We start from the raw sequence: 16478 nt of genomic DNA, 5'->3' as shown, positions 1-16478 counted from the left end.
CCAAAAGAACATTTAAAAGCAGAGTGCAGTTTTATTCTTTCTTTATGCTGTTATCTACCCTCTGGAATTTTGTTTAAATCTCAGAAGACCCCTATATTTGTATAGAAAATATGTATGTTCCTTAGATTTCGGAGAGTATTCATTTACAGTGTGTAAGAGCTGCCTGGTTGCAGCTGGTGAAAAGGAACCACATCGACCCTACACAGGATTTGGTCCCCTTCAACCAGCCGCAACTGAGCAGAAACCGTTCTGAGTGAAACAAGCAGCAAGTGAGCCTACAGCTTCTCTATGGACTCTACACTGATCCTCATCATCAACAAGCAGCGTTCAGATTCAATGTGTGCAAGCAAATGAATAGAATCTACTGTGTGTTATACTTTTCGGGTTCATGGAGAAAAAGAAATTCTTCTCCGTATTATACTTTAGCAATGGTAACCTCAAAAGGAAATCACTTTCATAAGGAAGTTAGTCCTGTAATTGGTCTCCGGCCCTGATGTTCCTGGAAGAGCCCATAAACCTATATATACATATTATCCACCAAATATATCAATGGCGCACTTCCATTAGAGTCAATGGAAGCCATCCAATCTGCGGCACACCCAGAACTGTCACTCCTGGTGTGCTGCTAGTCCCGCGGGAAAGCAGGAGACTTGAAAAAATAAAAAAATCTTCACTGCGCATGTTCGGGGAATGTGCCGGCTGGTGCACCTGCCCACATGCACAGAGGAGACGCCAGACGACTTGCACGCATCCGGACTAGTAAGTCATGTCCTTATGCCGCGGGCAAGTTGCGATCCCGAAGCGGGGCTCCCGCTTAGGGAAACCGACCCGCTCGTGGACATGAGGCCTAAGGCTGCCTTCACACTGGCAAGAAAATCTCGTGAGAGACACATATCAAACCATTCTTTTTAATAGGTTCATACACATCAGTGATGTTTTCCAGCATGGCACCATGATGCCATGCAGAACAGACATTGCAGCATGTCATATCTTTCTGCGAGATCGCCCATTGTTTTCAATGGGGCCAGCAGCAGAGCTAACCCCATTGAAAGCAATAGGAGAACCTTGCGATCCTCTACTGTGGCTGTGACAGCCACAGCAGAAGGTTCTCCTCATCCCCACAGAGATGTGAGGCTGGTTTTCACATGAAAACACAGGCTTTGCTCCCACAGTGTAAGTTTAATGCAGGCTGTGATGCCTCAACACCAGGAGTGGATATTAAAACTGCCAAAGACTGGAGACCTACAAGTCATTATCTTCCACATAAGGTCCAATTGTTTATATATGTAGTAACCCGATGAGTTTCTGGCCAACATAAACATTTAATTCCCGCTAATCAAAACACAACTAAAAAAGGTCAAAGTCACGTAGGACTTTTTTTTCTGCCAAAAGGCAGGTGGATCCAAAAGGGAGTAAAAAGTATTAAGAAGAGTGTCATAGTCAACGTGAAAATTACACTGTGTGAGCAAAGCACAGGAAGGTCTTTGTATTTGGAGTGCCGCTTACCTTTAAATAGACAAATCACATGTAAAAATGCTTACAAATAGCAAAAACAAATTCCAAATGAAAAATATTTATTAAAGATTGTTACACAAAATACTTTCTGAACTTAAGCATATATAGGAAATTGTATGTTAAGTCCAATATCTTAACTGGTAGGCGTGTATACAAGGGCAGGTTGGCCCAATCATATTTTTCAGCAAATGGCTTTTAATGCTTTACATTTTCCTCCAAAGTTAAAGGAACACTAAAGTAAGCGAATGATGAACGTAAATCCAAATTAACATGTTGTGTTTATCAATGTACAACAGTCCTGTTGAAATCGTGCAGAAGTCCATACGGACTAATGGCCTGCTGATCAGTTCCATATTCAGCTGGTTGTTGTCTGAAGGGATGGGGCTTGGGAGAGGACAAGCCCTTAAAGAAGTTTTTGTCCCGCTATAGACAGGGGAGGGGCTCCTCCTCCACGCGGATATCTTACAACCACTCATAGGATTGAGAAAACATGGCTGAGCTCCTGGACCACAAGTTTCTTCACATGTTTCTCAGTTTCATTTGTCATATCAGAGAGAATAGGATCAAAGGAAATGAAGAGATTAGCAGAAGAGCTTGGATATGGTTTTATTTTTTGTGTGCATTTTCTGTGTTTAGTATTCCTTTAAACAAGCAAGAGGGGGAAAATCCATTCTAAAGTTACATTATCTGGAGCAAGGATGTCAATATCTCACATTCATTGCTGCTTTAGATTTATTTAGTAGTATTATAAAGAAGAATGTTTAGAACTGGGAATAAAAAAAATAAAAATATGAGATCCTGATAACTAGTGTAAAAGCACCAATCTGGTTTAACTATTATGTTGTTATCAATACCTGCATAATATTGTATAAATCACATCTGAAGATCTCAAGAACGAAAGTTCTGTATATAATACATAACGCAAAGAAAAAAGGAAAAAAAAATAAATAAAAAAATGATAATACTAATGAGGACAAGGACAGATTTTTTATCTAGTGGTTTTCACCTCAGGTAAGGCTGGTGAGAACAAGGTAATGTGCAAAGTGTTTGGCATTGGCACAGTATAGCAAGTAATATTTCACAATTATTTATACATAGGATGCCATATTAGGTCAGAGATATAAACCGATTAAAGGGTAACCATGGAGGTCTGCACTGGAATGCAATTAAAACAATAAAAGGGGAAGTAAAGGTTTACATTGCTTTAGGTTATTCTAAAGACGGGTTACTTAGTGTTTAGGATGCTACATGAAATACAGAACCAATTTATCCTTCAGCTGTGGCCCATCTACACGGCAGGGAACCATCTACTGAACGGTAAACCAAAGTCAGAAATGCTCTTTTTTGGTGAAGAATAATAATCTGACGCATAAGCTCATGTATATCAGGATATACAATCCACACCGTGATTAATCAGTTGCTGCAGTTTAAGTCTGGATACTCTCATGTTACTTATCTCCAACTTAACATAAAATCGGTAGGGTTCATTTATTAAGAACGGTCAACCCACTCCATTCAGTGTATTCATTAGCCGAGGATATACCTAAAAGAGGAAAGAAAAAAAAAAAATAAGTGAATGAATTCTAGTTTTGCCAGCATTATCATTATAGAAATGCTAATAAACCTAAGCCTGCACATAACCCACCATGCTGAGCAAAATGGGGCACTTTACATTGTGAAGAACATCGAATACAGTTAATGAGGACCTGCTTGTGAACACGTTAACAAAAAACATAGCCCGTGAGGTCTTTATATAGTCAAGAGAGCTGCCTCTATGAGCTGGAATGTAAAACTAGTGCACCCAGCTACAAGTGAGGTGACAAGCAGGGGCGTAACTATAGAGGGTGCAGGGGATGCGGTTGCACCCGGGCCCAGGAGCCTTAGGGGGCCCATGAGGCCCCACTTCTCCATATAGGGAACCCAGTACTATGAATAAAGCATTATAGTTGGGGGCCCTGTTACAAGTTTTGCATCGGGGCCCGGGAGCTTCAAGTTACACCTCTGGTGACAAGGTCATGTGAGCGTGCATGTGGGTGTTCGGGGAGACAGCCGTTTGTTAAAACATGCAATTCGGCAGCTACGGACGGTTCGCAGATTTCACCAAAGCGGACTGCATTTAGCTGCCATCAAATATGTTATATCTATAATAAACAGAAAGTAGATCCTATACATAATTTAATAGATTATCTCACACAATTATGGTTGAGATGGGAATGCTCGTCTGAATACAGCAGCCATTGGGCGTTGGGATTATGGAAACTGCCGAACTGATCGTTTTTATGCCATTTTTGTAATTCCCACATAAGTGGAAGGGAATTAAGTAAATATTGTAGAACAGTGAGCAACATGGTCTCCATAACTTCTGAGATGGGGAAACAACATAGCTTGCTGTGCAACACTGTTTATGCAACTCCCACTCATTTCTATAGGAGTTACAGAATGTATAGTAAGGCTGGATTCATACGAACATGCACACATTTGCGCTGCGTTTTGAACATTAGCGTTGCATATACACTCTGCTTTTTTACTGTGATTTTTGCTTGTGCAAGTTGTGCATAATTGTACGTGCAAAAAACACGCAACAATGCTCTCAGACATTGATATGGCCAAATAGTTTGGGTTCAAGATGCATTCTCTCCCTGAACAAATGCGCAGAGAAATAGAGCATACTTTATTTTTTATGGCGAAGGAATACCAAATGTGCTCATGTAAACAAACCCATTGTAATAAACGGGTTTTATCTTCTGTATATTGTGCACGCAAACACGCTTGTGTGAATCTAGACTAAATGAATGTTAAAACCAATTAACACATAGCTGAGCATTCTTTAGGGAAGATACTTGGACATCTGCAGAGCTTCTCTAACAGATCAGTAGTGGCTTCACAAAACGGGAGAGAAAAGCTGTGTAACAGCAAAAAAGTTGTAGACCAGCAGCACCTGGCAAATGGCTTGATGTGAAGAGGATATCCACCACGAGAAGATTTTGAAGAAAAACAGCGTATCTTTATTATGTATCCCAGACAAAATAAACACGGACAGCTGTGTAACGTCTCATTGGATATTTTGGAAAAAACAACATATGGCATCACACTTGGCATAATAGGTTGTTTAGGACAAAGGGTAGAGCCCACCAAACTATACCGATGCAGAACTAATCGCCCTTTTACACACAACGATTATCGCTGAAAATTCATTCAAACGAGCGAAAGTCACTTATCGTTAGCAGTTGTTCAAGCTGACTTTTCTGTCAGTTTAAACAACCTCATTAGTACAAGAAGCCAGCAAGTGCTGTGTGAAAACTCCCTGCACAGCACTTCCCGTAGGAAGCGATGAGCAGGGAACGAGAAGCGCACGAGAAGAAGTCGAGCCGCCGGCAGGACTTTCAGTTTGAAAGCTCTGCACGAGCGATAACGACCTTAGCATCGCCGTCAGCGCTCGTGCGGTCGCTGAAACAACTGTCGGCTTATGTAAAACGACCTTAAGGGTGACTACCCACTAGCGTTTTTTTTCACTGCGAAATTCGCAGCATGTTTTTATTCTGCAGGGGGTCTATGGGACTTGTAATGTTAAAATCGTGATCGCGCGAAATCGCGATTTTAGCTTTACAAGTCCCATAGCCCAAAGACCCCTGCAGAAAAAAAAAAACGCTGCGAATTACGCAGTAAAAAAACGTTAGTGGGTAGTCACCCTAAATCTACTTTTAATTCTGTGCTCTCCCCAAATTGCAAACTAGGTTATGCTGACAAATATATTACTTTATTGCTTTTCCTATCTTGTTGATATGCTATTTGTATATCCTCTTTGTATCATTTGATATTATGCCTTTGATATCTTGTATGTTTTTCCACTTTATCATTAAGTAAACTTTATTAATGCTTACTTGGCCTTTGTGTGTAAATCTATTTATTCTCGCATCCTCGAGATACTGTTTGTCCAAAACGACAAACTGTAGAACAGCCAATTCATCTGTTTCCGTAATCCTGGCCACTTCAGGCATCAGGTGGGCCAGGACAGAGTAAGGGCTCCCACAAACTTGCGATTGCGTTTTTTGTTAACGCGATTGTCAATGGGACTTTCTATTGTAAAAAAAAAAAGCAACACACGCAACTGCGTTTTTGGTGAATTGCATTGCGTTTTTAACATTAGAAAGTCCCATTGACAATCGTGTTAACAAAAAGCGCAATCGCAAGTGTGTGGGAGCCCTATGGGGCCACTTTTTGATACAGATGCCATGGGAAAACAAGGATTAATCAGGTTGGACTTTTGTTTTCTACATTTTTAGATCTATTATATGCACCAAGTTTCAAAGCAGAACAGAAATAAAAACACTAAGTTTAGAGGGAAACTGCTACCGAACAACAGGCAGCATGAACTGCAGAACAGATCTGCACAGTGCCCAAATGTAAGGGTTGTTCTTAAGTGTTGCAATGTTTGAAGTTTGCCTGCTTCATTTTGAAGCAGAGATCTTAACGGGGTTCTGTCATTAGAAAAAAAATTAAAATTTGAATACTTACTGATTCCTCTGCATCAGACTTTTTACCGAATCTTCTCCTGCAACCCCCCCTCCTTCGGATCACTTCGCCTCCAGCCGTCTGATTCTTCATCTTCCAGTGACGAAGCATTCATTGCCGGCATTCACCTTTCTGCAGGACAATGTACACTACGTCACTAATGATGTAGCATTCACAGCCTAGAGAGTAATGAGCTACTGCCAAGACTGTGCATGCGTGCTGTCTCTCTGCAATCATATATGAACACCTGCGGCGAAACAGCGTGCATGAGCACTTATGGCAGTAGATTGGCATTCCTTGCTAGGCAGTGAACGTTACGTCACTAGTGACATAACCGACACAGACCTACAGAAAGAAAAATGCCAAGAATGGATGCCCCATAACAAGAAGAGGATCCGGCTAGCTGGAGGTGAGGTGACCCAAGGGACTGGAGAAGATCAAGGAGGAGAAGATACGTAAGAAGACATAGGGGAGGAATAGGCAAGTACTGAATTTTTTTCCCCCATGACAAAACCCCTTTAAGTCACAGAGGTGGGCAGTGCTGGTCTCTCCACGCCACAGCATGCTGACTGACAGCTCCTCTCCCTATTTGATAAAGGTAAAAAGCTGTCACTCACCATGAGAGCCTGGTGCAGCAAGCCTCTTGACTCCAGAATTCTATTCCAGAGTCAAGAATGCAAACTTCGAAGTGTGTTTATTTAGAAATAAAACCTATACGAGGGCACTATGCAGATCCGTCCACGGTTCGTGCTGCCTGTGATTCGAGTAGCATGAACCTGGTGACAATCTCCCTTTAAAGGGGACTGTTCAGCTGTAAACTATTATTGGTGCGTTTGTACACCAGCCGAATGAATAGTTGATCATAAGGGGTCCTACACAGCTGCCCCCTGACAATCTACTACTGACAGCCTATTCTGAGGATGGCTTACAATAGAACAACCCCTTTCAGGCCTCGGGCACATTACAAAGCGGTATGCAAGAGGCTGTACTGTGGCATATATGGAGCTGCAGGTATTCCTTGTGCAGCCGCACCCAATACTATGCGGCAAATATATCAAGACAGGAGTTTCCTACACCAGTCTCGACATCATCTGTGTGAAATCCTTCTATTTTGTTAAAAGGTGCACACCACTTATTAAATCCAGTGTATCTCTGGCTGCCCCATGTGCTAAAGATAAGACTGGCTATTTAGCACAGTACAGCTGGACCATGACAAACATTTTTACAAAGCATAGAAAAAAAGTGCACATTACAAATAAAGCAACTGTTTCAATTAAAATATTCACATGTCTCATTAAGAAACAGTGTGACTAACCATTATTTCCTGTTATGCCTGCACATCTACTAGCTCTGGAGGCATTGGAGACTTGGGGTGTTTGCTTTCAAAATGCTGCTTGAAAGTTTTTGGGTCTGGCATCTGTGTCTGAAACATAAAAAAACACATTTAAAAGTCAATCGTGCAAAAAAATTGCTAGACTTCATATCATGTACATCACTGGACTATAATAAAAAGGTATGGCTAGCGTTAGGCTGCCTGCAGACAGCCGGGTCGGATCCCGCTGCGAGAATTCTCACAGCAGGACGCGACCCGAGCCCATGCAGGGACCAGTGCGACGCTCACCTCTCCTGACGCTCTGGCTGTGTGATCTGCCGGCGCTGCTATATAGGCAGGTAGGAAATATTAGGGGTTGATCCAGGGAACAGTCTGATTGCCATTAGGGAGTCGGGAAGGAATTTTTCCCCCAAAAGGGCTAATTGGCTTCTGGCCTTGGGGTTTTTTGCCTTCCTCTGGATCAACACAGTAGGATAGACAGGCTGGACTAGATGGACATTGTCTTCATTCGGCCTTACATACTATGTTACTATGTTACTATGCGTTGAGCGGAGTCGACGGCCCGGAAGTGACCCGCACAGAAATAGAGCATGCCGCGATTTCTTTTCCACGTGTATTTTCACGTGGACAAATCGCGGCCGTCTGTATAGGATTTCATTTTATAATGCAATCCTATGCAGGCGTGCAGGGGCAGAAATTCTGCGGGAAATCTCGACGAGGAATTTCCGCCCGTGTGCAGGGGGCCTTACCGCACTTTACCAAGAAAAAAAAATCTTAATCTACAGCCAGGGGAATCCAATAGTGCCAGACCCCTCAGACTGCTTCCATGTTTTTTCCAAGAACACATTGTGCTTTATGTTAGTGATGAATTTTGTGTTACTTATCTTTATTTATAAACAAGCAAACAAACAAAACAAAAAAAGAATATCCCAAAATTAGCAGTTTTCAAACTTACAGTTTTTTTGCTTGTAAGGCTGCCTGCAGACGGGCGGAAATTCCACGGCGGGATTTCCGCCCCTGGAAGTTGCCATAGGTTTGCGTTAACAAATGCAATCCTATGCAGACGGCCGCGATTTGGAAGCGTGAAATCTCGCGTGGCAAACAAATTGCGGCATGCTATATTTCTGTGCGGGGCTCGCGGGAGCAGGTGTGTGTCACGCTGCTCTCTGCAGACGTCCGAGTCGGGTCACGCTGTGAGAATTCTCGCAGCCGGATCCGACCTGGCCGTGTGCAGGCGGTCTAAGACAGATACCACTAAGATAGTTAACATTTATCATATGTGCATTCTTTGTTGGCATAATTTTGAGAGGATCTCTTAATTTATTTTGGATGTCAGAAAGCATGTAAATATAGTAGAAATTCTTCTAGTTTTGAAAAAATATCTAAAACCAAATTTTTAAAAGGGACCAATTTAGTTCTGAAGCGACTTTGAAAAGTCTGTATGTAAAAACAAAACAAACAAAATAACCCCAAAACACTCCATCTTAAAAACCACACCCCTCAAAAGTGGCATTTACAAATACTGTGAACTCTTCGGGTTTTTCAAAAAAACTAAAGGAAAAAGTAGAGAATATACTCAAAATTTTTCCTAAAAATTTTCAATTTAATTTTTTTTTTAAAACAATAGGAGTTAGATACACAAAACTCAATATGCATTACCCTGAAGCCTCTCTCACACAGCCAAGAAAATCGCGCAAGATGTGCATGTATGTAAGACGAATATGAACCCCATTCTTCTAAATGAGATCATACACCTGAGCGATTTGTTCCTGCATTGAAAAGAAAAATTGTGGCATGTCCCATCTTTAAGAATTCCTTTGGAATTCTTTGCCCATTGTTTTCAATAGGGCCAGCAAAGCATTGCACAGTGTGTGATATGCAATGCAAGGTTTCTCATTGAAAATAATGAAAGCACTTTGCATTGGTGGAGGATCGCTACTGTACTAAAGTGATGAGTTTTTAGACAAACGCCTCACATCTATGGGGACATCGCATATTCACGAGCGCGATATTGGGCCATGTTTCACGGCTCGACATCGCACCAATCTGTATGAAATTAGCCTGAATCTACAGTTTTTAGAAATATCCCACATGTAGCCCTAGTGTAAAACACAGAAATTAAGAAGCGTCTTGTGGATTCTGCGGCCTCCCTCGTATTGGGCCATTTTCCAGGCACTAGTTCAGGTTTGCAGAGGCCTTGAGATGCCAAGACAAAAGAAAACCAATTTCTCCAGAGTACAGAGATGCCCCATATGTGGATGTAAAGCGCGGTTTTGGCACATGGAAGTGCTCAAAGGGGAAGAAGCACTATTTGGCTTTTGGAGCGCCAATTTTGGTGGAATAACTTTTGGACCTCATCTCTAATTTGCAAGCCCCTGAAGTATCCAGAACATTTTACCATCCCAAAAAGGACTTCTATTTTGGAAACCAGACTGCTCAAAATTCATCAAGAGGTGTAGTTAGTGTTCTGACTCCACAAGTGTTTGGTGGCATTTATTAACATTGGGCCATGACAATTAAAAATTGCAATTTTTTCAAGAACATCCAGGTTTAACACCAATTATGTTATTTTCACAAGGGGTCTTATGTGAAAAAACCACCATAAACTTTGCTACCCTATTTCTCTAGAGCATAAGAAAAATGCCCCAATGGGGATACAAACTGCTGTTTTGACACACTGTAGCACTCCGAAGAAAAAGAGCGCAGATTATGCTGGAATACTTTTTGGACACCGCGTCACATTTTCAAAGTTCCCATTATCCAGTGCAGTGGAACCCCATTTTAAGTGTATGCATCCAGGGGTATCAGCAGTAGTAGTTTTGTTTGAAGTCTTACTGGTATGTCTATAATGTAGGAGCATTATATTAATAATCTTTAGGCCTCATGTCCACGGGGAAAATCAGATCCGCTGCAGATTCTCCATGGAGAATCTGGGTCCCTCCTGCCCCGCGGACATGAGCGCTGAAAATAGCAATAAATGAGAATAAACTCACCTCCCATCCGCTCCGTTTCTTCTCTTCGCTGCGGCGTCATCTTCTCTGCGTCGCGGCCGGATCTTCTTTCTTCGGCTCGGCGGATGCGCATGATGACGTCGGTGACGTGCCCGCGCATGCGCCGTCCCGAAGAAAAAAGATCCGGCCGCGACGGAGAGAAGATGGCGCCGCGCGAAGAGAAGCAACGGAGCGTGTGAGTAAATCCGGATTTTTTCATGCTCCATTTTTTTTTAAATCCCTTTTATTGACCATCCGCGGGTATTTATCTACCCGCGGGTGGTCAATGCATCCCTATGGGATGCGGATCCGCGGGCAGGAGAAGAGTTAAAATCCACTGCGGATTTTAATTCTTATTTTGCCCGTGGACATGAGCCCTTATTCTGCAGCGCATACAAAACAGGGGGAACAGAAACAAAAACACAGTTACATGTAGTGATCAGTCAATGGAGACAGTAGGGATGAGGGGCCTATTCCAACAAGCTTACATACTACAAATAATGGGGTGATGCAGAAGGTAAAGGGGCTGGAGGTGCCATTATCCTTATTATGTTAGTCACTGTGGTTGTGACAATAACAAACCTTTGCATATCAGAAGCTGAAATCTCCTGTAAAATCCAATGCATAAATAGACACGTTGTGGATTTAGAATCCGTAGCTTATTTCAATTGTGGATTGTTCTGAGTAAAACAAACCAAGTAATCTTGTAGATCCTTGTAGATAATCTTGTAGATACCTTTTAATGGCCAACAAAAACACATGATGTTCTAGCAAGCTTTGACCTCTCAGGGTCCTTCCTCAGGCATAATAGAACAAATCTAAAGACTAGAGTTGAGCGAGCATACTCGCTAAGGGCAATTGCTCGAGCGAGCATTGCCCTTAGCGAGTACCTGCCCGCTCGAGAGACAAGGTTCAGGTGCCGGCGCGGGGGAGCAGTGAGTAGCGGCAGTCAGCAGGGGGGAGCGGGAGAGAGAGAGATCTCCCCTCCGTTCCTCACCGCTCTCCCCCGGCACCCGAACATTGTCTCTCGAACGGGCAGGTACTCGCTAAGGGCAAGGTTTGCTCGAGCAATTGCCCTTAGCGAGTATGCTCGCTCATCACTACTAAAGACGTATTTACTATAACATATGATCACATGGAAGGGCACGAACATTGTGAACTTAATTTGCACTAGATAAATACCAGAGAGCGGGTGAGAGGGCACAGACATGTTGGGATTAATAGATAAATACCAGGGAAGAATGACCATAACAGTTAATAATAATTCCAGTGGCAAAGAATGTAAAATCTCTCCTACAGACAGGGGAGATAGAACAATACCTCTGCAGCACCACCTATTGGATTGCAACATTCCTTCAAATTAATGTATGAGTTTTTACTGAGTCTGTAAAACAATGATTGAGAATAGCACCCCTTCTGGGTGCCCTTCTTGAGGACAGACAATGCCATCCCACGACCCACTCACCCCCCAAGAGGCCATGCCCCCACACACACCCTGGGTGCTCTCCTTAAGGACACCCCCTTTTGACCTCCTTCAGACCTTTCTATTCTCCAGTGTTTTGCATAGAATGTGAAGTGCTGAGAGAGAATTGAGTGATACTACAGCGGTGATCTGCCTGTCTAAACGCTCCACACAACCGCTAACAACTAGTGGTGACATCAACGCTCATGCAGTCATTTAGCCGACAATCATCAGGTGTAAATGAAGCACATGAATGTGAGTAAAGGCCCATTTAGACACAACAGTTCTCGCTCAAAGCCGTCTTTTGAGCGATGACCATTGCGTCTAAATGCATGGAAATTGTGCAGTTCTCATGCATGATTCGTTCCATGTCAATTCTAGTTTTCAAGAACTGAGGGGTGAACTCTTATCAGCGGTGCGGGCTATTATCACAGTTGGCAGCGCTGAAAAGATTCTTTCAGTTTGCATTCCGCTGGTAGTTCACAGCGGGACGTGAGCTGTAAGCGCGGAGAATACAGCTGTTTGCTTATGCAGAAGAGCTGTATTGTTCGCTGAGTGATAGCGGCAATGTTGCACTATGCCTGCATAGCTCTTAAGTAGCTACTTAGCTACTATAGACTATGCAAAGATGATCGCTCAAAACTGTCACTCAAACGGTCATTTGAGCGACTTTTGATCGATCATCTGTCAGTGTAAATGGGGTCTAAAGTTTTTTTTTCCAGGACTGAACTAACGATGATCTATCCTTAGGATAGGGGATGAATATCAGATTGGCATGGGGTCAGTCACTTGTACATCACTTCCAGCAACAGCAGAGCAGCTCAGAAAAATAGCTGATCAGCAAGGTTACGCCCCCCCCCCGTAGATGTGATATTCATGACGTATCCTATGGCCAGTTTCCTTTCCCCTGCTGCATCAATTGCTTTATTTCATGTCTACTGTATTTGCATAGTTGAGTGTTGGATTAGGGTTGCCCCAAACTCCAGTCCTCGTGTTCCCCAACAGGTCATGTTTTCAGGATCTCCATAGTATTACAGAGGTGATGCCATTATTGTCAGTGCCTCAGCCATTACCACAGGTGTTCTTACTACAGGACATCCTCAAACCAGGACCTGTTGGGAGGTTGTGAAGACTGGAGTTCGGGAAACACAGAGTTGGATCATCTGAAACATAAATGTGACAAAAATAGAAGAAATCACATAAGGTGTGAAAAATGTTTAACAGCATTGTATTTTTTGGTGTGCTTGAACAACCTGTAGTGGTAAATACAGAATTTTTTTTCTTTTAAATCAAAAAATGAAAGGTCTGCGGATTAAATAGAGTAAAATTGTTACTTAATATCTTCCTTGTGTTTTATTAGGTAGCATTTAAAATGTACCTGGGAATCACACCCACTATCACAAACTGGAGTCCTGCCGGCGACGAGTTCTCGCTCATCCTGGAGAACAATCCTCTTGTAGACTTTGTGGAGCTCCCTGATAACCATTCCAACCTTATCTACTCCAATATGCTGTGTGTACACTGATATGCTAGTGTTGTACCATTATCATGACGCTTGTCCATGTTAGGACATAAACCACCATTCTACAATCGTTTCCTGGATCCTTTGTTCCCAAGAGATAAGCAGCACCAGGAGGTTGTCTGACCGCATTCTTATCCCATTCCACAGTTATTACTGTGGTGTTTGAAAGTTTATGAACCCTTTAGTATTTTTCTTATTTTGGGTTGTATTTGACCTAAAAGTACATCAGATTTTCACACAAGTAATAATAGTAATCATCTTTATTTGTATAGCTGCCTACTCATTCCACAGCGCTTAAAGTGGATAAAGAGAATCAAATCAAACGAATGAATCAAAAATAGAACATCAGGAAAATGATCCAATATCAAATGTCTGAATGGCAAAAGTATGTGAACCTTCAGGATTAGCAGATAATTTGAAGGTAAAATCAGTCAGGTGTTTTTAATGAATGGGATGACAATAGGGTGTGAGTAGAACAGGGATCTACCGTGTTTCCCTGAAAATAAGACACTGTATTATATTAAATTGTGCCCTAAAAGAGGCACAGTGTCTTATTTTCTTGGAAAGGGGGGCGAGGTGTATACTCCCCTCGCAGCCAGCGTCTGTGTCCCCATGATGATCCCCGAGGCGCTGCGGCAGGCTGCTCTGTAATCCTACCCGCTGTCCGAGGAGTCTCTCTCTGGTAAACGGGGCTTTGAATTCTCCCAGCTTCAGCAAGTGAGCGCTGTGATTGAATCGAGCACCAGCCAATCACAGCCGGCGCTTGATGAACCAATCACAGCCGTTCATTAATGTCATTCACTGAATGGCTGTAAATGACCGAGCGCTGGCTCTGATTGGCTGGTGCTCGATTCAATCACAGCGCTTACTTCCCGAAGCTGGGGAACACACTATCAAAATCTGATTTTCATAGCGCACATTGCATGAACAAAGGGGATTTCTGAGGACCGCAGAAGAATTGCTGATGCTCATAAGGCTGGAAAAGGTTACGATCCAGTCTCTGAAGAGTTTTACCTCCACCAATTCACAGTCAGATAATTGTGCAGAAATGGAGGAAATTCATGACCTTTATTACCCTCCCCAAGAGAGTGGTCGACCAACAAAGATTAGGCCAAGAGTAAGCCATATCAGTCTGCAAGGTTACAAAAGGAACTAAATGGCCCTTAGCCACAGGCTGACAGTCGGGTAAACGACTGAACGAGCGCTGTCATCACCGCTAAGGTAGTTCGCACTCTTGCAGAGCGTTTAGACAGACTTCGCAGCTGGATCGCAGGTTTCTCGCTCAGCGCTTCACCGTCTCAAAAGATGAAAAGGGCTGCGTCCTTAAGGGGTTAATTCTGCTGAAATGTTGTAGCAGGACCTGAAGCGAGCAGTTAATGGGAAAAACCCACCAACATAACAGGGTTGAAACTTTTTTTTGTACGGAGGAATGGACTAAAATTTCTCCAGACCAACGTACAGGACTAATGAATAGAGATGAGTGAGCGTACTCGGAAAAGCACTACTCGCTCGAGTAATTTGCTTTATCCGAGTATCGCTGTGCTCGTCCCTGAAGATTCGGGTGCCGGCACGGAGCGGGGAGTTGCAGGGGAGAGCGGGGAGGAACGGAGGGGAGATCTTTCTCTCCCTCTCGCTCTCCCCTGCGACTCACCTGTCAGCCGCAGCGGCACCCGAATCTTCAGACCTGAGCACAGCGATACTCGGATAAAGCAAATTACTCGAGCGAGTAGTGCTTTTCCGAGTACGCTCGCTCATCTCTACTAATGAACAATTACTCGGTTGGATCTGTAACAGAACCTCCGGCCGAAGGATCCAACGCAGACGTGGAAGCGGTCTAACAGAGTAACATTTATGACCAATTTGTTTGATTTGGTTCTCTTTATTTAGGACTTGTGTGAAAACTTGATGTAGTTTTAGGTCAAATATAAAAAGCAGGAATATGGAAAATGCTGTAGGGTTCACAAACTTTCAAGCACCAGTGTACCTAAAGCACCCAGCCATTCAGCCCCCCTACAGGGATCCAATAAAGGAGGATGCCTTACCCTGCACACAGGACATGTGAAGACCAGCGCGGCTTTAGCTGCGGCTTTCTGGTCACTGCCATGCTTCTTCTTATCGGCCTGCTTCTTGGCGTTCTTCTGCTGAGCCTGGATCTTCTGCTGCCCGCGAGCCATTATCACTGCCAACACAACAGAGTTCAGGGTACACCACTGCTTGGTACTCGCGCCCACGGCCGTGCATCACGCGTCCGCTGCATGACCACGTGATACGCGGTCAATAGTCAATGAAAGCCTATGGACTATGATCGCTCCATGCACGCCGGCGTGTGAAAATGCAGCAATGCACAAGAGAAATACAGACGTACGCAGCAGGAGCCGTATACACTTGTATGGGCTGCTGATATATACTACAGTGCGTACGGGCAGCGTTATACGCATTCCGTGCGGGGAATTGTAAACTATATGACACTGTGCACGCCTTTGAGCGTGTGATTTGCAGGCATGCACAGTGCCACACGCGGTCTCTGCTGGCAGCGCGTATGGAAAGTGTAAACCGATGCGGGGGAGGGACTGATGCCAGGAGCCCTAAAGATGTCAACTCCGCAAAGATGACCTCATATTGTCGGACCCAATGGCGAGATTTACTTCTATGCGGTGCCGTTACATGCGATGCAGCGGGCCAGGATGGGCATCAATGAAGGTTTCCACTCACTGCCAGCAAGAAGAGGTGTGTTCAACAGTGCCAGGAGGACTTGGTGGGATGTAATCCCCCTGCGGCTCCACTATGCCATGTGTTACATGAGGGGGCTGCAGACTACTGTGTGGAGGACCCCCCAGTGTATACGGAGGACATGCGCAGTTGTGCGGGTAGCGTGCGCTGCAGAGACCCCCGCAAGCCAACGCCGAGCTAAGAGCCGCTCTCAGCTCTATCGGGTCATGTGGGGGCGCCACTCCCCAACACCGGATAGCTTTCCGGCCCCACATACCGCTGCTTCCCGTCCAAATACCACGAAGCTCCCTCAGCGCCTCTTCTGTCACGACAGACCCGTCACGCGTGTCGCGACACGCAGGCGGCGTTCACATCCGCTTTTTTCCAGCTCCTTCCAGTTTGAGCACTACGCCACTTCCTACTCAGAGGCGGCCG

The 16478-nt window shown here is 43.9% G+C and overlaps 1 protein-coding gene and 1 long non-coding RNA gene across 2 annotated transcripts in view; one reads left to right on the top strand and one right to left on the bottom strand.

The window, feature by feature from the left end:
• The window catches only part of LOC136574311 (uncharacterized), a 25460-nt gene extending 12058 nt beyond the window's left edge, over positions 1-13402 (top strand). The window contains exon 2 of the long non-coding RNA XR_010786292.1: positions 13173-13402. This is a non-coding gene — a long non-coding RNA (uncharacterized lncRNA). The remainder of the gene's footprint in view (positions 1-13172) is intronic.
• LOC136574295 (zinc finger protein 706-like) lies at positions 1558-16478 on the bottom strand. Its single transcript, XM_066575005.1, has 4 exons — positions 16321-16478; positions 15377-15513; positions 7343-7450; positions 1558-3058 (listed from the first exon to the last, which is right to left on the bottom strand). Exons 2-3 carry the CDS (start codon positions 15506-15508, stop codon positions 7355-7357), a joined length of 228 nt encoding a protein of 75 aa, XP_066431102.1. The 5' UTR covers positions 15509-15513; positions 16321-16478; the 3' UTR covers positions 1558-3058; positions 7343-7354.

The sequence above is a fragment of the Eleutherodactylus coqui genome, chromosome 1 (assembly GCF_035609145.1).
Source record: "Eleutherodactylus coqui strain aEleCoq1 chromosome 1, aEleCoq1.hap1, whole genome shotgun sequence".
Lineage (NCBI taxonomy): Eukaryota > Metazoa > Chordata > Amphibia > Anura > Eleutherodactylidae > Eleutherodactylus > Eleutherodactylus coqui.
This window is presented reverse-complemented; position numbering and strand designations above follow the sequence as displayed.